Genomic DNA, 24,621 nt, shown 5'->3' on the forward strand with positions numbered 1-24,621 from the left:
AGGTCATGCGGTGCTGAACAAACCCCATGCTTCATCATTAGTGCCATGTCCATTCAGGGGAGATCGGCAACAATACTGCCAAATTGCTCTCAATTTTTGCCCTTCTCAACAACGTGTGTGAGTTCAAGTCGGTCCAGTCTACGATGTTCTTTAACCAGGAACATTGCCGACATACAGAACCGCGTTATCGCTCAATCATACTTTCTATTATAAACTGAAGGAATTCATACTTCTTCTGCCTCATTAGAACCCTGATAGGTTATTTTCCTACTACCTGCACTAGATAATAATTTAATCAATAATTAATCAATGCCAATCAATGGCTTAAGAATTCGTTGTGTCGTTCCGGAGTCCCGATGCATACCAAATTAGGCTTTGTTACACACCTTTCTAAAACAGACTATAACTGACATAAATATCTAAATAAATGGTATATTGCGTATAATTACACTGTTTTCATTCATTTAACCTGCCCCAATTCAGGATAAAAATGGTCTTCCGAAACTTATTCAGAATTGATGAACGCTTCTATTGCTAAAAAATTCTTGAGATTCTTAGTACCCAAACTATGCATAAGCCACATTGCGACTCAGGAATAATTTTTTTGTTAATGGCATTACCCAATAACAACAGGTAATAATATTGTTAAAGTTTTATTGGGGAGGGTCCGTTCAAAGCCAACACGATGAAGATTGAGACAGACTGTACCTATACAAATATTTCATAATTTTAGAAATCAAATTAAGTGGTTTTAGCAGCACTGAAACTCGACAAAATTATTCGAAAACAACTGGAACTGAAAACAAAATGGGCATAAGAAAATCCTGGATATGAGCTCCTCCTTTTATCACAAATTACAATTTGGTAACAATGTTAGAAAGCCTAAAAAAACTCTGGAAACGTGTAAAAATGAACTTTTTGAAGTATAAGAGGTGCACACAATTTCAATGCGCTATATTAGTGTGAGGTAGGCAAGACAATCATATATTTTTTTAAAGCTGTCAAAGGTTTGCGTCCAAAATTCCACTTTACACAGTTGTTTCAGATTAGTGTCATTTTTCATTATTGTAGACTATTTAACAGAGTTCGTGATCATTTTTCCTTTGTGCACTATTTCATTCTTCTTCTTGTATCAGCTTCTCCTTTGGTGGTTGCTGATCATCACGGCTACCTTCACTTTTGATACTGCTGATCTAAATAATTCAATTGAAGATAGACTAAACCATTCTCGAAGATTGTGCAACTAAGAGATTCTTCGGCGTCCCACACTTCGTCTACCTACAATTTTGCCCTCCATAATGAATTTCAGCAGCTCATATCTTGTACCGCGTGATATATGTCCAACTTTGCGTTTTTTAATGATAAAGATAAAGACTCTCAGCATGCGTCTAAGTCCACATTTCAAAAGCTTCCAACCTCCTTGTGGTTTCTCTATTCAGCCTTCCAAGCCATAAAGTAACACGGGAAATACATAGCATTGGACCATTTTTGTTTTTACTATTAGCGATAGGTCCGGAGTCGTCAATAGATTTTTCATTTTATGAAGACTTTTCTTACGTCTTCATTAATTATGGTGCCAAGATACTTTTAGTGTTTTACATGTTCAATTGTTTTCCCGTCTACCTGTTGCTTAATTCCTTTTTGTTATCACCATCATTTTAGTCTTGTTGATGTTCATGTTGAGACCGTAATCTTTGCTAGCTTTCACTACTTTGTTTAATAGTCTCTGTAAATCCTAGGAAGAACCTGAAGACAAGACAGTGTTAATATTATTAAGGATTTTCCCATTTATTTATATCCCATTAAAATGTATATATTAAAAATTATACCACAATAAAGTTTTTGATACTTTCAAAAAAATATTTTTCACAATGCATGAATTCAAAAGTCCATGTTTGAGCTGTCGTTCGATAACATACCGCGTTCTCGCGGAAATCGTTAAAACACAACCGACTTTTTTCTTTCGCGATTTCTCATCGGTAATCCTTAAACTTGTTACAGGTTTGAGTGGAGATAGCTTCCACTTCGATAGCAACGGAGATGCTCCTGCCAGATACAATATCATCCATTTCAAGCAAGTTGCGGCTGGGAAATATCAGTGGGTGCGTGTAGGAGAATATGTGGAAGGGAAAATCAGGTTGAACATGTCAGGTAAGAGAAATCGTCTGTGATTGATGGAATCGAGCTGATGCGTAAACTCACAGGGTGTCCACAAAGCAACAGGTATTGCTATAAATCAATATAGAAAGTCGTTTTTAATAGATGATTTGGAAAATATGTCCTATTTAAGAGATTCAAAATGAAAGGTTTGTAAAAATTAAATTAACTTTAAAACAGAAAAAATTATCGAAATCATTTTGCCCTTAAAGTTTTTTCTCACTTTCAGGAAAAAGCTAATACAAAAATTTTTAATTGAACTCGCTAATCCGCTTTAAGATTAATGTAATTTTCCATGTCAAATTAAGCCTTCCATTCAGTAGGTACTCTGCATATTTTTTATTGATCTTATCGATCTGTTGCTCTATGATGAATAAGATATGATATAAATATTTATATAAATTTCAATCCGTGCGGTAAAATCTCCGAAAACATCCGCTTTCTCCCAAAAACCCGTTCCGTAATATGCCGGAAATGTCTGAAGTGGCTCGGGTTGGTGGTACAAGAAAGTCACGTGGTAAAGTGACGCTTTCTGAACTCTCAGAAAGCAGTAGGCAGCATACAGGGCTGTCGAAAATTTGATGCGTTTTCTTTTTATTATTAACATGTGGCAAACGATATTCCTAAGTAAGTTTTTTTACTTTGTATCCATTTCAAACTTTTCAATTAGTTCACAAAATGATGATAATTATTATTACTCTACTAGGCGGGCCAACGATAGAGTAAAGTACGCTATGTCAATGGCTTTTAGATTTATAAGAAAATGGTAAATACAAAAGTTGTATAGATTGTTAAGATATACAAATTAAAATTGACTTGAAAAAGCGTGACGAATAAAACGTACACCCGATTTTTAAATTGTCTTTTGAAATCCTTTTAAAATTCTTCAACTTTCTTATTAAAATTAGTACATACCTAAACCTAATAGATGATGTCAAAAACGTGTTCAAAATAAATATATTTGGATCATTTAAATTGAAAAATCTCAATCTTCTTAAATAGCACACCATGTATATTGTTATTTTTTATGAAAGATTGTACAAAATCCACAACTTTTATCAAGTATTTTAATTTTTAATACTCTGCGATTTATTTTAACTTTTCCAATATTTACCCCTCTTTCTCTCTAAGACTATAACATTTATGTATAAAATTTATTGTGGTGTCGCTAAATTAAAGAAAAAACTAAGTACGGATTTTCCTAAATATGAATTAATTGATATGCTTTATATACTGGGTGAGCTGAAAAAAAATACTTCATTGGCAGTAAGACTTTACAAGAAGTAGTAATAGAGGTATACTAACTAGACAATCTCTTCAGTGTTTAATGGAAAGAATTGGAAATTTTTCTTCAAGTTCAAGGTAATCTCCAGGTGAATAACCGTCAAATAACTAGCGTATGCGATACATCCCAATCTACTGCTAATCGCACCACTAGAAATCGCAAACATTATCACTTCCATATAAAACTTCTGCAACGTTGGCAATAGAGGTCTATCCAAATTTTTTGTCTAAAATAATGTTTTCCGATGAATCTATTTTTCGCAGTAATGGTGTAGTTAATCCATTCTGGGTACGGGAAGTGCAAGTGGTGTGGAATAAAACACTTTGAAGTTATTGGATCAAATTTTTTTCGCGAAATACTTAACGGAAGAATGATTTCCCTCAACATCTTCAAAAGATTCATTGAATGGATCTCGTGATCATTATTAGATTGCTTTTAGTGGGGATATGTTAAAGATAGTATTTCGTGAATCCCCCTACAACACCAGAAGTTATGTAAAATAGGATTCGGAAAGCGTACAGGAGAATAACACCATTTATGCTAAGGAACGTCGAAGAAAACATACGAAAAAGACGAAACATGTGTATCCGGGTAGAAGGACATATTTTTGAACATTTTATTGAGCCATAAAAACAATTGAAAATGAAATAGGTAGAAACAGGTATTTAATTTCATTCACTTTTTCTGTGAATTTAAAATTCCGTCATTTTTTAAGCTTAACAGAGCCCTATCGGTTAATAGTTTCATGGCCAGCCAATATTCTACCAATAGTGTTGGACAGAAAGAAAGGTAAATATTGGAAAATGTAAAACAAAGTATTACAAATAGGTGTATGATATAATTAATAAGAGATGCAGGTTTGTGTACGGTGTTTTAGAAAAAATAATAAGATAAATGGTGTGTCATTTAAGAGAATCGAGAAATTTCAATTTAAAATGATCCGAATATAATCCTTTTTTTTAACACCCTGTAGCATATAATTCCAATTCCGTTGGACATATCTTCGAATAACGCTAATATTAAATATGGCTTAAATAAGGCCGCCTGGGATTTTTTTTAGAAGTGTGAAAACTAGTATTTTTTAGAAAAATTAAAATATTTAAAAGCTATTTGAAGAATTTTAAAACGACTTAAAAATAAATTTAAAAATAGGGTGTTCCATTTCAAAAATTTATGTTTTATTCATCGCGCTTTTTTGAGTCACCCTGTATACTTTAAAATAATTTTAAATTGTGCATCCTTACAATCTCTACAACTTTGCATTTACTCATATCTTTGGAAAACCAGTGAGATAAACTTTACTCTATCTTTGACTCACCTACCTAAATGAAAGCGACATACGAGAAAACTAAAAAACAATGAAATTAGATAAGAAAAAAATGCTTCAATGCTGGCCAAACTCGTATTAATTATTAATAAAAAGAAAACGCATTATATTTTATTTTTTCAATATCAATATTTTTTCAATACCCTGTAATGCATTATTTATAGCACATTTCGTCTCAAAATTAAGTGTAATTTTCCCCTTTTCTTTTGCCAGAAAGGTTGAAAAATACACCGCACGAAATGTTTGTTTAGACCTTTCCCCCTCCATCAAACCCAAACTAGGATTAGCCCTCTACAGTCATTTTAAAATACTCCAACTCTAAATTATCTTTAAAATAAAAAAACGCAATAATTTTTTAAAGATTTTGTAAGACTTTGTACATTAGTGAAACACATTTCATCTCAAATTATAAAACCATCAGTAACCAATAGCATTTGAAAATCATTGGTCCAATTGTAATTTGTGGTGGTATTTTTCAAAATAAAGAAAGTTCTTTAAAACTATTAAAAATATTATCGATCTTACTAAAATCTAATTAGCTGCCTTTTGCATTGTAACACAGTCAACAGAAATAAATGTACCCCTGTAATACTTTTTACAAAACTTCTGGATTCCTCCTGCGTAGGTTTTGGTAAGTCGAACTTGCTGACGTTTCGAAAATCATTCTGTTGGCTTCTTCAGAGCTTGACTGAAACTGGCGATCGGCGAAACGTCAGCAAGTTCGACTCAGCAAAAACCGACGCAGGAGGAAACCAGAAATTTTGTAAAAAGTATTACAGTAGCCTGTGGAAATTTCTTTGAAAAATTAAATGTATTCCTATTGTTATAATTCAGCAGTGCACGTAGTTAGTTAAAGTTCGTCTAAACACGTAGACACAAACCACCGGCAGATCTTAACATGCATGATACTGCAACGAATAGAGATATGATCACTTGTCATTTTATTTTTTCATTTAACAGTATACAGATGGTATAAATTATGCACACATCCTATTCCAACTTCTCTGTATAGCATAAAGCATTTAATAACAACTAGGTATGCTGTGTCTCAATTGTTGAAACAACAATTATTTTCTGCGGCATTACCATCATTTCTGGTAGGTGCGGAACAGAAGCCAAAATGGTACCCTTAAAGTTATGACCAGGATAAAAAAAGATGAACAACACTTTTGACAAACTAAACTTATATTTGTGTAACATAGTATGTTTTCGTTCAGTATCATATTAAACATAAATGAAAATAAACAAGTACGGTTTATTTAAAACAATACATCATAAAGCTACATTATTTCGATTTTGCCTTCATAGGAAGGTACAACGGCACCCTCATGAAGGCATAATGGACCTTAATAAAAAACATTGAGTCCTTGCATGTTTCGCAAGTAAAAACCGTTTTTTCGTGTTCATCTTCAGCGCCAGCACAGGAACAGTGAGCCCAACGTTTATATGAGAGGCACTGGAGCCTTCCGTTGACGTTGAATATAAATAGTGACAATACAAACACTCTGCGTTTTCTTCTTTACTAGAAGAAGACCCGTTTTTCTTTGAAAACTTCTCAGCCTTCTTTTTTTTTATCTTATTTTACACCTGCAACCGATTTTTCGTTTGACTTGTGAAGCGTTTAATCATCACTTTCGTTCTGGTTCCTATTTGGAACCACAGTATCAGGAAAATTTAGTGACTTTGAACAACAAGGTTGGTTTCTTAGGTTTGCAAATGAATCATCAGAATATCTGCTTCTATCGTCGTTAGGTCCAGGTTTTAAAGTGAAAAGAAACTTGGATTAAACCCTGCAGCTTAACAAGTACAAGCTTTGTTTAAAAGAAGTTGTTTAGGCAAAACGGAGCGGGAAAAATGAACCACTTGGATCATTTTGCCTGGTCCGTTTTGTCTTTTTGCTATATTCTAGAACACGTGCCTATCTGGAGGTTATGTCAACATAGAACATCAAAGAAATATGATCTAGTTGGAAGCTAATATCTTGAACTTAAAGACTATAGTATCTACGGACCTTATTATTGAGGTAAAGAGTACAGTCATTCAAATATTGTTTCATTTTTATATTAGATTCTAGCAAATATAGCTTACATTGTAAAAATTTCGTAGGTCATTCTTGCTGGCTTGTGGCTAACTGTCTGATGCTTGTTCCGTGCAGCAAAATTTCATGTTAACAATTTTGTAAAGATCGTGCAAATAGTATTTAAAGGATTTTAAAGGACCGTTTCACCTGAAAGGTCCCTTTTCCCTACAGCTAATTCGAACTCGCCTCTAGCTGAGCCAATTAATTAAAATGACCACAACATCAAAACCAAAATGACAGCGAAAATGTAACTATAATTTAAGGCACACGGTAAGTTTTAATTAAACAGTTATCTACGCATACGCTTTTTAATTAAATCCCTTTTCTTTTCGGTGCAGTGTCTCGGTCCTTTTGATTTTGGAGTTTTCGCCAGGTTAAGTGAAGTCACCGCAGCACTTTACAGAAAAAAATCGACTGATTAAAATATATAAACGGGCAAAAATATAGAATATAAAAAATGGCTAGAACTTTATAAAAACTTATAAATCATAACCTGTGCTTTATTAAAATAATTGAATTTAACCAATCTATTTTTTTTTGGTCTTCAATTTCTGTCCAAATGAAAAATGAGAAATGAAATAAAGAAATACATTTTCTCAATTATTACTTATTCGATACCTATAATTATAGATCGCGTGACAAATTTAATATTTAATATAAATTTATTCCATAACTGCCTCAGTGTAATGTTATTATATGCAACTTAAATAGCGCAATTATGCACACGTATTTAAAAATTCCTTGCAATAATGCAATTGAGCGGCATACAAAAAATTCAAAAAATTTGCTAATACTCGGCAATAAATCTAAAGCAAGAGTAAGAAAAGGTATTTCCTTAAAATTCGTTTCAGTGCCGACGATATATTTTTACAATGTTGCAATTGCATAGTATCTCAATTATGAGTTGTTTTTGGCTGTTCTTTCTGCGTTGGATGTATTACAAAAATAGGGCTTTAAGACTCATATTAAATTGTGACAGATATATTATTCGAGTTAATATGTTAAATTATGCATATGTATTACGTGTATTCTTTAACATACATTAAATCTTTTTTTCTACTCCCTTCTGTAAAATACCTAATTAAACATCGATCTGGCGTGCGAGAAGTGTAACTTTAAAACATGAGTTTCTTGTCCCACGGATCCGAGCGACTTCGGACATTTCCGGGATCTTACAGAACTGGATTGGGAGTAATCGGATGTTTTCAGAGTTTTTACAGCACGGCTTGAATTTTGACGTTTGTCAATTCTGACAGTTATATCAGTTATGTTAGTGTCACGGTCGTAGAAAATGTATAGTATGCCATCCGTTTGGTAAACTTTTTAGGTCACTCGTTTATTAAACACTCGCTCCTCTGTGCTATGAATGTAAATCATCAAAATAATAATAATTATACAATAAAATACGAACAAAATTATACAAATAATTATACGAAGCGGAAGCTTGGCTTAACCTATTTTCCTAATTTAACCTAACCTAATGGCCACCTTGTACTTGTACTGAAACCAGTGTCAATGATCTTAGCAGCCTTTTTACACTGGTTGCAGCATTGCGAGCAATCGTGTTTCCAATTTTCCCTTAGACTCTCGTAGATCTATTATCCCACCTCGTTCTATCTGTTTTATAAGGATTTCAAACTTAAATAGCAATACATTAGGGAAACAGTGCATTTTTAGGAATGAGAAGAACGATTTTCTGTATATATTGTTAATACGTTGAAAATCTATTAGTTTATTTTGTTTTATCTGTACCTGTATTTTGGCTATCCTAACGGTGTTAATAAAGATCATTATTAATATTCTTAATTTTATAAAACCATGCCAATCTCGAAAGATGCCGCAAACATAATTATCATATTTCCCTTAGTTTGTGAACTCCATGGCGATATTGATAATATTGCATTTTCAGCTATATTATGCTTTCACTTTCTTTTATCTATTGAGTCTGAACTGTGGTAAAATATACGTCAGACCAGTCCTTTTTCATCATTTAAATACTCATTTTCAGCTTTATTTCCGGTGGAAATTCTTGTGCAACATTTTCGTCACCGTCCATCTAATTTTCTGTCTGTACCCTTCGTGGAATAATCAATCTCCAATTAATTTTCAACCGCCTTACTAAAGCCAGATTAATTGCTTGTCTCGGCACACATGCAGGGCTCGTATTCCGACTCATCGACCGTTGACTAATTTTTTAATATTATTCGATACTGTGGCGTGGGATAATTAAATACCCTCATCAATTCGAATAACTGTTAGGAAAAATTCAGTAAATAACATTGTTGTAATTCCATATCCGGACACATACATTTTTGCGGTGTTTGTTTCTTTCTGGAGCTCCTAGGTCTAATGGATAGTTGTAGTTTTACTTGTAGCAGCTTATTATTATCAAAGATATCAGCTGCATTCTTTTATTCTTTTATATGCACCGTGCGTTCAATTTATCTTGATAACAATTTAATTGGCTGTAACTTTTTTAGAGATACAAAGGTAAACAAAAAAACCAAATGTACCAACCCTACAGCCACGTTTTTTTCGAAGTGACGTATAAAACAAAACACCCTGTATGTTATATATGTGTTTCATAGAATAACTTATTTCGATTAGAATGATGTAACACACTTTGTATTTTAGTCTACTCATTTTTGACAAATCGGCAAAAATAGGAAATTTTTATATAATTTCCAAAAGTGCCCCGACTGACAAATAAAAATATGTTTGTTTGACAAATTAGTAATCAACGTTGATGGTTGAATTATTGTCCAAGTCATTATTGTTTTTTGCGAATTTAGCATCCGTCAAAGAAGTGAATAATAAAAGTGCAACCGCACCTCGTCGTCGGTATATTAGACTTTATCCAGAGCGCCGAGCTCCTTCAAAACAGATATTTCAAAATGGCAAAAAAATTTGCAGAAAACGGTAACCTATTAAATGCTGACAAGATATGCCGGAATCATAATATTTAAAATGAAGAAAATAAGGCAAACACATTTAGATTCTATGAAGCACATGCAGTTTCCTCTAGTACTAGAGTATATGAAGAGACAAGTATTTCTCGCGGATTAATCGAATCAGTTTTGAAATAATATCAAAATAATAGATTTAAATTTCCTAAAACTCAAAAGCTAAGTGCAGAACAACGTCAAAGGAGGATTTGTTTGAATTTTTGAAAAAGACATAATGAGAATAATAATTTTTTGAAAAACATTTTATGGACTGATGAAAGTTCGTTCACTACAAGAAAAGGTTGTAATAGACAAAATACGCGATATTGGTCTATAGATAATCCTAGACAAATATACGAAATAAAAACCCAGGGGTATCAATCTATTAATGTATGGATGGTGTGGTGTCATAGATGGGCTTATTTTGGGTCGGATATTTATATATCAAATTTTATTAACTTTAACTTAACTTAACTTAACTTTAATGGAACACCCCATATATTATTTAATTTCTAGATCTCTGAGAAAGTTTCATAAAGGGTTCATTCAAGTTTTTCTATACTTCATCCCAGTAACTTCTTAGATATCTTGATTAAGTAAAAATTTTGAAAGATTAACATTTTTTAACATTTTTAATTCGTGGTGTGCGTTGGCAAGTATGGCAAACGCAAACACAAGAATCGTCTTTTTGAAACTGGTATTGACAATTTATTTATCGCTTAACAGGCGTTCAACATTTACCAGAAAATTAATTTTCAAACATGCAAAACAATATAATTCTACATCCCCTTCTCCTATGTCCCTTTTTAACGGTTTTCTTGCTATTTCGTATTTTCGATTGAAAGTCAATCAAACTTCAAAGTTCTTTCTAGTTATCATTGATTTTGACTAAGTTGGATATGTTTTTGGATTTATTTACTTCACAAGAGTTAAGGAACTCTGGATTTAACTCGATTTGTACCCATTCTATTTTCTACTCCGTGACTGTAGAATTATCGAATTGTATTGACGATTTTTTGTATTCTACATGTTGTACATATATTGTACATGTGTACATGTATTCCGTTTTTGAAGTAATCGTAATAAGGTCTTCCGTTTCCTATTAAGATACAGGGTGTGTAAAATACAATGGATAACTGAAATGGCCAAATTTTCTATTTAACTCTGTATTAACAACAAAAATAGACATACTGTACAAGAACGTAACAAAATCGACTAAGTTTAGATATCAATTAACGACAAGTAATTTATTTTCAGAGGTTCAATTTAAATTAGGTCAGCCTAAGCCACCCGAATCAGTATGCAGCCTAGAGTGTGATTTGGGTCAGGCAAAGAAATACGTCGAAGGGGAGAGTTGCTGCTGGCATTGCTTCAACTGCACTCAGTATCAGGTAAATCTTATTTTCAATTTTTTTGGCACATAAATATGACAATCGCTATGGCGGATTTTTTATCTTCAAAAATCTAAATTCATGAAAAATAATATTATTCGCTGATAGTTCAAAGGAACATCTCTAGGCGAAGGCAATTACAAAAGTAGTCGTACATACAACTTTTAAAAAGTCATTTCAAGAAATATCCAAATTACAGCAACTTTTTTGAAAGCTTTCAGTAAATTTGCTCCACTGTCCGTCAATGTTGGGCTATTTTTTGTATCGACTTTTCCAAACACCCCGTATACACAATGTGTCCAGTTAAATCAGCACCATATGGAAAACTTTTATTTTTAGCTTTATGGAAAGAAGTTATTCCTCATAAAATATTCTGCGTACCCTAGAACTTAAAATACAACAATCGAATATAAAATTTATTGAACTGTATAAAAGTTTTAACTAAACATATAAATCTTTGCAAATTTTATCATTGAAAATATCGGAATTGATGACCAAAATTGAACTATTACATTCCAATATTATTTCGCCATAATTACGCAAATTTTGTAAATTACAGTTTATTAAAAAACTAGATAACCTTCCGGTTAATGAACTTCTATAATCACATCCTATTATATTTCAATAATTAGTGCATACATATCATAATATTCTATTTTGCAAATGAAAAGCTCAGTAACACGTAACAAGCAACATTCTCAAAAATATTTGTATTTTATTTCAATTTAATAAAGCCTCCATATATCCATATCCAATTCCCTTAATACACTTAATGCACAAAATACAAACTTCAAGTCTCTAGTCAGTTTTTAGTTAGATTTTAGCTATTATTTATTGTTGTTTTGATAACTACATTGAAGATGGTTGGACCTTGAACTGCAAAGTATTTTTATACAGGGTGTTCGAATATATGTCAAATTATTACATGTGATAACTCTAAAATTCATCGCATTTGTGCAAAAAATAATAAAATCCAACATAAAATGGCGAATAATCAGAAAGGGTTCTTTGTTTCCCTAAACCACCTAGACCCCTGCATTCAGCATCATTAGATTTTTACTTGTGAGGCCGCTAGACAGTCTATATCAGTCTATGTCAAGAGCTGAAATTGAAACAGCGGTTTACACAACTATTGATAACTACATTTTCCAAAATGAAGGTCTTTTCACTTTTTCGTTAAAAACATTAATACTTAATACGATTGCTACAGTTTTTTTGGCCTGCAAACTTATAACATTTTACTTGTGTATGAAAGGGATATAACAAATTAAAACTAATTGTCGCTAATCCTAGTTACAAAGTTTTGACTACGAAAACTATTTTTAAAAAATCAAAGTGTTAAAAAGTATTGCTGATATCTTTTCTCGATCTTCAGGTTCAGTACATTTGGAAATAAAAAGCTATAAAAAACAAGGTTCAAAAATGTGCCTTTTCTAAAAAACAAAGCTCGGATGAATTGAACTTAGTCTAGATACATCTTCATAGAGGGTTGGATTCTCCAATTTTTCAATTATAATTACTTCTCTCAACAACAATTTTCGTTACAGATTCGGCATCCGTCGGATCCCACTCAATGCATCGTGTGTCCTCAAGGAACCGTCCCAGATCCGCGTCACATTCGATGTAACCCGATTCCAGAAGAGTACCTTCAGCCGGATAGCGGATGGGCCATTGGTGCGATGGCACTTAGTTCGACCGGAGTTTTGGTTACTCTGTTCGTACTGGGGGTTTTCATTAAGTACAATACTACCCCCGTCGTAAGAGCGTCTGGAAGGGAATTAAGCTACACCCTACTCGCAGGAATACTGATGTGCTACTGCGTCACTTATGCTTTGATCCTAAGACCCAGTGATATTGCGTGCGGTGTGCAAAGGTAATTTTCCATTCAAGTCTTCTGTTGTTGATTAGAATTCGTATCAAACTAACGCGTCCAATCAATATTAAGATCAAGAAATACTTCTTGGCCTAAAAAAACTCCCAATAAAGAACAATCAAACTCGTTATAGCTAGTTCTCCAACTGTTGTGGATGATCACGCTACTTGCATCAACAACCGCAAATAAACAGCATTGTAACTATTATATTCTGGACATAAATGAACAAAATCTTTTAAATAACTACATTCAGCCCGATATCGGTAGAAAAAATTTAATGGGTAACCAAATAAGGTCTACTGCCTTAACTTTGTTTCTAAATGGTTTGGAGTAGTAAAATGTAAAAAAAAAAAAACATAATAAGCAAGTCTTTGCCCTAAGAGGATGAAGTTATTTGCGGTTGGTTATACGGATGTGATAATTTATGTCATATTGTTTTAAATGGAACATTTTGTATATAATTTCATAATTCGATTTCTGAGGAAATTTCATGGTAGGTTACTTCAGGTTTTCCTATATTAAAACAATTCGCCTTTTAACCATTTTCAATTCGTGGTAATCGTTGAAAACACAAGAACCATCCTTTCGAAATTGGTATTGAAAATTGATTTATCGCTTACGGAATATCCCAAATTTAACAACAAATTACATTTTCTAGGCGTGTACAAAATAGATATGAATTATTGAATTGTATAGACAATGACAAATACACATCGAACGTTTATAAAGTCTTTGTAGAATTGTAATTGTTTCTTATGTTTAAAATTTGTTGTGTTTGATTATTACATTCAATTTTGGCCGTTTGCCCTATTCCTTTCATTTATTAAAACAAAGTTATCTTTCAGTGTTGGCCAAGTATCACATTAAAAATATCACAAAAAAAGAATATATAGAAAAACAAAAAAAACAGTTGAATCTAATGAGCGCAATATGCATCCGACCATAATTAATATACAGGGTGCATATTTCTTTTTCTTACTACGCACGGTCCTTGCGAAGGTTAGCGATCCAAATGGCTATTGTAGCTCGGGAAACTGTATCCTGAAATCATTTTTCTCTACTTTATTAAAACTTGTAATCTCTTTTGGGTTTGAGTATCGAGTGTCCAGCTCTCACTTCCATAAAGCAAGATAAAAATGATGTAAAAAGTACCCTCATGCTCATGGTCATAAATGGTTTCTTCGACATGATTTCTATTTTTCTATTTCTACGGATATTGCTTCCGAGGTATTTTGTTCTTCTTGTTCAATTAGCTTGTCATTATCACTCAGGTGTCAGGTTTCAGAGCGATCTAAAATTTATCTCGAGAACTATGAGTTGTTTTCAGTAAAATGATATTTAATTTTTTGGTATTATTTCAATTGTTACTCAATTATATATAGGGTGGTTAAATAAGTTTCTTTTTATAGGAACACTTGTTACATTTTTAAATACCCATTTAAATGCCGAATCCAATCATCAATATATCGGTCTCTAATGCGACGTTATTAGTAAATATCTCCGGGATTCAGGTTAGTTTGAAAGCATTTCTCTCCGTAACATATCTTAGAATAATAATTTTTCTCAGACAATATTCAAAATTGGAATATTTTATAGCTCTAAACAAGTACTACGAAAATATTGACGATTTTTATCAATTCCGATATTAACTTTCTCTATTAATTCTAACAGCGTTTACAATATTTTTTATGAAATTGCTGGTTATTATTATTATTAGAAATATTATTATTTATTAGAAAATAAATAAATGAAAAAAAAATTATTAAGTTTAATTTAACCGTCTGTTTGACGACTGTGTAGGCGAAGATATCATAATTTGCATTGTTTAATTAATTAAGATTAAGTAGTATTGAATATATGTTAGCTAATTCTGATTTTCTTTTATAAGAATCAAGTTTCCCTAAGCAAGAACGAAACATTATGGCGGGTGCGGCGATGTATTAACCAACTGCCAACAACAAACTATTTTTCAACTATCAAATCCGATATTGGTTTAAGGCAAATAACAATTCGGCAAAAGTAAGTCGTAGCGAAATCCGATCGCTTTTGAAATTATTGACGCTTGTAATCAATCGCCGCGAACAAGTTACTTCGAACTAAGTAATTTCTCGATTCTAAATAAACCAATTCGCACACGTAATCAATTATTGCGGAAAATGAGAGGCGGTTATTAATCCCTCGACGAGTCGAAGAATTTTAACAGATTTTGTGTTTCCGAAGTGCCAATTAAACTTCTCGTTTTGGGATTTATTAAAAGTTGTCGATTAGTTTCAGGAAAACTCTCTACCTTCCAGTATACGATCTGCATTAAAAAGGACGACCGTAATTAAAAATTTTAGGTTTAAACGTGTCTTCTTATAAAATAATACCTTATGAAAAAGTTTGATAAGCGACCCTTTAGTCACGGGTTTGTTTTGTCACGAGCAGAGTGAGTGTTTAATAAACGAGTGATAGAAGAGTGAATAGAAGTGTGTCAACGTATTCTGAGAGTCAGTAAATCAACCGACCCAAAAACAGAGCTCTATCTATGTTCATCTCTCTGGTTAGATTTCATATTGGATTGGATTCTCTCTGGTGTGGTTACGTGTAGCAAATGCAAATACAATCTCGAGAGCATAACATCTGTATGGCAGTTTCATCCTCGTCCTAACAGAATATTATATCTTCTTCGACTCCCATGAAATTAGGAATCACCTTAATCAGGCAGTGTTCTTTCAGTAAACCGTCAGTAAACCTGCCATTATTCTTAGGGCCTTCCTTTTGAAGCTCCGCAGGTCTGCTGTAAATTTAGCCGATGGACTTCCCCTGTCTTTCTCGTGACTTGTCTCTACGCCATTGCGGAGGACTAACCCAAAAAATAATTTAATTATACAATTTGGTTTGTCTTTGCGGGACACATGCTCCCCGCTTTCGTTACGTTGGTGGCCTTCGTATCCTGGTACTCATGAAAGCGCTACTTTGTTCTGACTTGATCCCTGGTATAATATCGTTTAACTAACCGAAATTATTCATTATGAATTTTTCTCGTTTTTATTTCTCATGCACTGTTCTAGTGCGGAAATTTATGATTGAACACTGTTGAGAGCTGGCCTATTGAAATAGAAATTGTAATCTTTGTCAAACTTCAAAATACCACCAGTATCCAAAATCAACCGAACACATCCGATCGTTCCCAAGTCCTCGACTAAAGTACTGGAAATGGCTCACCATGGAAGTAAGGTTACCTCTTAATAGCAAAATATTTCCTATGATTGTCAAGGAACCCGAGAACGGCAGGTAGACGAACAGGTAACTGACCTATCTGTGCTTTAGTGTTTGAAACTAAAAACTTGAAACCTGCGCTTTCTAAAAATAAGAAAATTATTATTATTCAACCGAAACTCAATATTCGGAGTTTCAAAAATATTGGGAATATGACTGTAGCTGTCAGTCAACAATGTACAGACTTCTTCACGAAAGAGGAATAGAGGACGAAAAGAAACAGTAATAAATGAGTATGAAAAGACTACCATCAGTAATTACAATACAGTTGTTTTACTTAGAAAAAGAAATATGTACATTTGACAAAATATCTGAAACGAAAGTGACTGATCTCATAGCACTTACAGTTACGTAAGAAAACCTGTATAGAAATCCTATACATTAAAAAAAATTGCAACTTATTAATCTTAATTTTTCTCTATAACCAGGTGTTTCGAAAATGTTACCCGACGAGGCATTATTAGTTCTCCATGAAGAATATGCCTGTGTTTTCGGTTGGCCACTCTGTGGAGGTACCGGTAACCTCGTGGTTCATAACTAAAACCAATTTTACAGTATTTAAATTGAAGATTGCATTCAATTTTTTTAGAAGAAATTTAGAAAATACCAAAAATTTCTCTCAACTAACAACATTTTGTCATAAAAAGGATGACCATAAAATTTTATAAAAATAGCTGCACTGCATTTCGATTTACTAGTGGCAATAAATTTGCCTGAGCTTCCTTAACGTGTTGCCGGTTTCTTAAAGAATAACGCACTAGCAAGCGATGTTTAAGTTCACCTTGAAGGTGCTTAATTGGATTTAAATCGGTAGTAACAGTTAGTGAATCCTAGTTCGTTCTCATTTTCACCCTGCATCTTTTCAGTGAATGAAACAATAGGTGACTCTACAAAGACCTCCTGGCGATACACCGCACGTCAACAGTACGCTCAGTTAGAATTATGCCATCAAACCTCAAATGGGCCACGTTCAGAGGGATTTCTTTTTTGAACTGTACTATCTAAATAGCGCCCCATACGCGAAATAGCGTCTCCATACGCTTAACATCGCGAGCAACATGTTTAAAAGAAATCTGAACTCATGTGTAAACATTGTGTCAAACCAATGATTGTGGGCTCTACGATGTGCAGAGCTAAATAGTCTTCTTGTGTGTAACTGAAGTCCACGAAATATATATAATTTGAGTACTCAACTTTGACCCCTAGCTCGTGCCGATTCCTTTTGAAGCCTTCTGATAGAACCATGACGTTCTAGACGTTTTTGCACCACTCCATGAATATGAAATCTTATCCAAGCTCTATCACAGCACGACTTGATATTGACATGACGTTTTGAATAATATCCGCTTCGAAGTTCCCAAAAATAAGATCAAACTTACGAATGTTTACGAATAGAACTATAGAACAACTACAAACATGTTTATTTCTATGAAGTATATTTATTTAGGAGAATTGATTTGAGATAAGGTTGTTTTTGATTTTCAGGTTTGGGGCAGGCTTCTGCTTCACGGTAGTGTACGCTGCGTTACTGACGAAAACCAACAGAATATCGCGTATCTTCAAAGCCGGTAAACATTCAGCGAAGCGACCCAATTTCATTTCGCCCAGGTCGCAGATCATCATATGTACAGGATTAGTGGGGGTTCAGGTAAATAATAATATTGAGATTGCTCTTTCCACTCTCGCTTCTGCTCGTTTAAAATTAAATTTGCAAGGAGATTTTGGATAGGGGTCCTCTGTTATCATCGCGAAGAGAATCTCCCCTGTGATAATACATTTCCGTTATACATGACGTACATTTTATTGCGAAATTTAATAGAGAGGATGCGTATTCATGTGATGGAACATTTTTCATAATAGTTGGAATATTATTTATTACGGTAATTTATATTGTAAGGGGCAACGACGTATTATGAAAGCGAGTGGTCTTGGAAATTTAAAAAAAAAACTTAAATCGGCCAAGAGAAATTACTGAAAATTATTGAATCTTGAATGTTTAAACAATTTTTCTAATATTAACCATGGTTAAAGTGGCTAGGCTTATCATTCTTCTTACCTTTCTACCAAGTGGCATTTTCTGACAAAATCACAAAAAAAATCTACAAAAAAAAAACAAGACTCTACCTGTTAACTGCTATTTAACCTGAATTAACATTAAAAGACTTTGACGCGCAAAAAAAGTTGGATTTTGGTTAAAATTTCCACATTTAGGGTTGTTATTAATGTCTAATATAATAGCACTTTATTTTCAATAGGGAACATTAAAGAAAATGTTAAATATATATACACAGGGGACATAAAAACTAATCATAAATCTATTAATCTTATAACTAAAAAAAAAGAAGAAGAAAGAAAAGGATAAGAGACTTGTCAGTACGGATCATCCTACGCGAATCGAAGTTACCGAAGTATCGCCTGGAGACCATCATAATATAAATCACAGTGCGATGAAAGTTTGTTGAAGGTAATACACATATTGTAAATAAGGTTTGGAAAATGGATATTGGATCTGGGAAACTGTGGTAAGAAAGTTGATTGATGTCTCCCTTCTAATCTAGTACCTCTTAGAAATCTAAGCGTTAGGAATGAAGAATAATACCGATTGTTACACATTTTACTACTTAAATTATCCATAAATTAATAAAATTGATTAGTATTCAACAATTTATTAGTTTCTGTTGGTTGAATAAACCAAATTATTAATGAAAAAATTGATTGAAAGCAGGCAAAAATAGCGAAAAGTAATAATGTCTGCAACTGGATAATTTTGTAAGGTAAGGGTGTTTTTTTTTTTTATAAAATTTGACATTTTGCGAATTATATCAGAAAACGCCAGTAGTGGCAAAGTAAACCATCTAGGAAAACCATTTTTAACGATTTAACTTTAACAACATAAGTTGACATCTAAAGCCTAATCTAAAATTAATTTTCCAATTTAAAAGATATGGGCTAAAAAAAACAAGAATAATAATAATTTGAGAATATTTAAAAAAGTATAATGAAGACCTAAAATGGATACCCTTAAGGCATCATGTATATTTAAATAAATACAGGGTGTGTCAATTAACATTTTGAAGGTGGCATCAGTCCTTGTCAACGGTCCTTTGGTTATTCAAATTTATGCCAATCAAAACTAGTGAACTTTCAAATAATTCATGGAGTTTGTACATACAAGTTCGATAAACTCATTGCTTCCGTGTTTTTTTTCACAATAGTAAAATAGGGTTGGGTTGTATATATACGCTCGTTGCTCACCACAAAAATTGAATATTTGTTTTAATTTTAGATTCTAATCAATGGCGTTTGGATGATCATCTCTCCCGCCAAGGCAATCCACCATTACCCTACGCGGGAAGACAATCTACTTGTGTGCTCGTCGTATATAGACGCGTCATATATGATAGCATTTACATATCCCATTTTTCTCATAATAGTTTGCACGGTCTACGCGGTACTGACGCGGAAAATCCCAGAAGCATTCAACGAATCCAAACATATTGGTAAGTGCAATCAAATTTGCTTGAAAGATACATTGGCCAATTCTAGAGCGAATCCGAACTACTCGTGGCGAGAAAAAAATGCGGCAGTAACAAATTTAGCAGGCGCCTCGATCAACGAGGCGGACAAACGAGTAGAAAACGGTATTAGAGTTTTCAGACTATTTCGACCAGTTGCAATTACTGCAGTTCGTACCGATTAATTCGCAACTACTGCGAAAACTAAATGAATGTCCGACTAATGTGATATAAACGATAGTCTCCGTCAATTATGAAGTTCTGCAAGAGGCGGTGTAACGACGTCGTAAATTCTCAACGAAACCTCACTTCCCAGATATGATATCCTCCTTATATCGGTGAAAGAATTATAGTCCGTTTCGAAATTGCACAGAGTAATAAAATGGGGAATTGCGTCCATTTTGCCTGCAGTTAAAGTAATGTTTGCATTTTGCATGCCTGTGGAACTTGATGTCTTAAATATATTGGTATTTGTCGTTCGCCATGGTGTCAACAGTATTATAAAAAAAAAATTATATAGTTTCTCCGATGGCGTTCTAGTAATTCAGTGCATAAAAAGTTTTTATTTTATTTTATTTTAAGTCTACTCTGTGTGCCATTTTTGGTCGTTTCATAGCGTACCTCCCTTATTAATAAAACTAAGCTGTTGGGCCAACTATTTTATGAAATGGAAGATGACACAAACTTGGATTTTTAGATACAGGGTGACAATATTGCTTTATTGTACGGCTGTGCATTAACGCATCGCAAAAATAACAACGAATTGATATGTTTTTTTTTTTACTTTTTACTAACAATTTTTTATATATAAACTAATCTCGTAATTTATTTAAAGCAACACTCCGTATAACTTTTATTAATTTTATTAGGATTGTTATGATATTTAGAAAAATATATAACATATAACAACTATTTGATACACTATACTTGCCAAATTGACTTGTGTGTGTGCTATATTAAATGGCCCTTGGTAATACACCCCCCATTATGTCCAATTTTTGGCTTGATTGTTATATTTTGGCTTCGGTATTAACCCCACTTCAATAACTTTGCTCTATGAGGTATTGATATTAGACCATTCTTCTGATAAGCAAAACATATTACCAGGGGAAAAACGCGTTTAATCCGGTCAAAGCGATACGTAATAAAAAAAGGATTCATCTCCGCGGTCCAACATCGAATTAGAATTGAGCGAAAATAGGGTCAAGCATACAAGCTCCACAAACTGCATTGCCTTGAAAGGACGATTGTTCTCGATCTGATCAAACTGCATTTACGGGTGCTTCATTAAAGAGAAGCATCGACAGCAGCGAAACATGCGGACTAAAGAACAATGAAAATTAAGCCGCCCTTTTTGTATGCAAATTCGGATTACGAGGGCTTTTAATAACTTAATTAGAGATCCTTGCTCTCTATAGATTAATGGATTTAACATTACTTTTTGCACAGAAGATGGAAAAATTTAAGCAAAATGTAAAGGTAACAGATACAAAAAAATGCACATTCAAAAGTCTCACGATTTTATTATTGAATATTAGTTTGCCACTATAAAGTCACTCTCAACGAGTAAACCAATAGTAAAAAATAGACATTTATATCAACATTAAATACCGTCATTTCGAAGAAAGTTTCGCATATGGACAGAATAAACTTCATAAAACCTTATTTTCATTTAATTTTAATTTCTTTTCAACTCTTTCGCCGTTTTTCGGCATCAGCTTCAATTATAATAATCTAAACTTAAATGATAATGCAATAGAGCATGACATAATATAATTTGGTACTTATCATCAATCAATCCTCTTAGTCACCCCAAAATGAACATTCTACTGTTAAGTCAAATAACTCAAGCCCCCCGACTTTTTTTTAACAATTTTTTTTGCGAATAAGGGTAATAATAAATTTGTAGTGGATAATAGTTCAGATTCATTGGTAATAAAAAAAAAGAAATATTCTGTCCGATGATGGTATTCTCTGAATTATCGTATTTAGTTCTAACGGGTCAATTTTCAGCAATAGTTGATAATTTGATCAGCTGTGAAGCAGGATTAATAATTATTTTGAGGCTTAGAATTCCTCTCATAGTTTATTAGTCTTTAGGCTTATTTTTAGATAAGAATCTTCCTTGTGTTCCGAACCAGTTGTTATAACTTGTATACCTTGACAGGAAGGAATCTTCTGACTTGATTGGTTGATTATTGACTTTCAATAGAAAGATAGAAACTAAAATTAAATGAAAATAAGGTTTTAGGACGTTCATTCTCTCTATGTGAGACACTTTCTTCGCAATAATTCTAGATTCTACGTACAAATCATGAACATTAATTTTTATTTCAAAGTCGGTAAGAGATAGGTATATGGAAGCTTGAACGCAATTTATTTAAAAAACTCAATATACTGTCTTCCCATAACTCACGTACAAAATCTTGTTTTTGAAACGCATGTTCCATCTGAAATGGAAAGAATGCCTGAGCCGAAACGTTTGGAAAATTACGACTTTCTATTTAATTAAATCACGGAACCATTAAGAATTTTCCAAGGGTTTGAACTGTATAAAAATGGAGGAAATTATTTTTTATTTTGATAACGGTAAGACATTGATAAAGGGAAACCCGAATAGATCTACTTTATTTATTGCGCAGAATCTAGAAATTAAATAATATACAGCAATTTATACTAACCAATATGTTGCCATGTTTATATTGAACAGGCAAAACTGCATAGGGGAAACTCGGGTAAGTTGGCGATGGTAACGAAATTAATTTTTTTATAGCTTCCGGGCATAACGTTTTTTCATCTTTTGATCTTTTAATTAACTGACTTATTTTCTTGTTCGTGGTTCCATTTTTCTTATAGCACTTGAGCTTTTTCAGCCTTTTAATCTTCTCTTTCTACTTCTCAACCTCTAATTTTGCCACTCTTTTCAACAACGATATCATATCTCCCGTTTTATTATTTTTATTGTCATTGCTCGCAATTTTAACTCTTGACACCTCAAGGTGTGTAGAGCGTCGCGATTATTTGTTATCATAAAGCTACGAGCCTGCACGTGTTTATTATTTCCCGCCCCTTGGAGGGGCAAACACAATTTTCCTCAGATTTATTATTATTAATTAAAAGCAATTCATCTTCCCACGAATATTCCAGTTATTTGGTGCCTGTCCGTGAATTAAATTGCTATTGACACAGTTTCATTTGAAGAAAATTGTTTTTCTGATGTTTCAGCTGCGGCGTAATCTGCTTCGCCAAAAATTTATGGATCAAACAGCACTTCCAACCGTTGCGCCCTTCAAATACGCTTTAGTAAAAATTCGGCTAATTTTTTTATCAGTCACGCCTTGACCAGGATTACTGACAATAAATGAGTCGCATTCTTTTAAAAAATATATTTTCAGAGATCCAAAAAAGGACACGCCTCAAGGCTGGAACCTGTCAGTAGCCCGGGGTAAGTATCCCACCATGACGATTCCGTTTTCTCAGCAAGAATTTATGCCATCGAATGAAATGTGGGAGGAATGATTATCGACTAGTAAAATAACTGATCTTTCTGGCGTAGATTTAGTATGCCGTGGAAAATGATTTAAATATTTCAAAAATATCTTAGTAGACATCCAGCGGTTCCATTGAGCTCTACCCGTGGAGGTACTCCAGGAGGGACATCATTCCATAATTCATTGACGGAACAGACAAAGGTGGCATTTTTACGACGCTCTGACGTAACTATTCTTGCAACGCGTCAAGATCCGCTCTCATCTGCATTATAAATTCGGCTTGCATCAAAATTATGCTTTTCGTGAATTTATTTCAGAATTGGACCGCGACTTTACTAAAACCCATTGACATATCTATGAGGTATATTGCTCTGTTCTGCATAGGCAAAAGCAAATCTGGTAAGTTGGGTTTTTGTAAGTCCACTTTGGATCTCGGTATTTTTCGCCATGTTTGGTAGACACTCCCCTTCGCGTTTCGCGTTTTTCATTACGGGGCAAGGTAGCTTCAGGAATTTTGTAACGTGGAGGAACAGCATTGCAAAATTTTCTTTCATCAACAGCACTTAAGGCTACAGTTAAGTTTGTCTTTCTCCAAGATCGTCTATTAGTCTTTCTAGTACTGCTCTGGCATTAAAGTTATGTTCAACTCCCCTAACAATATTTTTACAATAAACGAAATGTCAACAAAAATTATACTCTCATGCAATAAACAACAACTGCCACTAGTAATTCAACACAATTTTATAATTTGTTACCACGAAAAACTGGTGGAAAACTTTATTAAACACAACGATAATATTCTAACACAACACAAATTGTAAAAAATAAAAAAGAAGGCAAACGGCACATCCAAGCAATATTCAACTTAACTCAATAAACTCGAATTTAATCAATATCATGATCCCTGCAAAATAAAACGTTAAGTACATTTGTCGAACCAATTTCCAATTCATTCTATAATTATTAGTGACCTTCCTATACTAACCGAAACAAAATTTCAGAATCGGGGTAATAGTATATTACGAGTCCCGTTATTTGTTCCCGTCTCTTGTGTATACACTCCTTCGTAACAGCTACAGGAGATCAATATTTTCGACATTGACACAGTTTCAGTTTCGTAATGCATATGATATTTATGGTCATTCCAGTCCAATAGTACACGTTTCGCGGACCCTGTAATCTGAAAACGTGGTTGATCCGCATCGTAGATAAAAATACGCGTGACATTCGATTTTTCCGTTGGGCGATGATGGTGGTACAGTTTCACACTTAATGAATCAAATTCTATCTCCATTA

General features: G+C 33.4%; 1 protein-coding gene across 4 annotated transcripts in view; it reads left to right on the forward strand.

Annotated features, from left to right (window-relative positions):
* The window catches only part of LOC132702882 (metabotropic glutamate receptor 2-like), a 410,472-nt gene that overhangs the window by 368,339 nt on the left and 17,512 nt on the right, over positions 1–24,621 (forward strand). For 3 of the 4 annotated variants that reach the window (XM_060671733.1, XM_060671730.1, XM_060671731.1), the window contains 5 exons: positions 2,002–2,151; positions 11,052–11,185; positions 12,733–13,058; positions 17,805–17,967; positions 19,606–19,819. In XM_060671733.1, the coding sequence (XP_060527716.1) occupies positions 2,002–2,151; positions 11,052–11,185; positions 12,733–13,058; positions 17,805–17,967; positions 19,606–19,819 (987 nt within the window). Of the gene's footprint in view, positions 1–2,001; positions 2,152–11,051; positions 11,186–12,732; positions 13,059–17,804; positions 17,968–19,605; positions 19,820–23,229; positions 23,321–24,621 lie in introns of those variants that run through there. The other variant, XM_060671732.1, reaches the window with a different exon arrangement.

This window comes from Cylas formicarius, unplaced genomic scaffold, assembly GCF_029955315.1.
Source record: "Cylas formicarius isolate icCylForm1 unplaced genomic scaffold, icCylForm1.1 PGA_scaffold_6__28_contigs__length_40554024, whole genome shotgun sequence".
Taxonomy (NCBI): domain Eukaryota; kingdom Metazoa; phylum Arthropoda; class Insecta; order Coleoptera; family Brentidae; genus Cylas; species Cylas formicarius.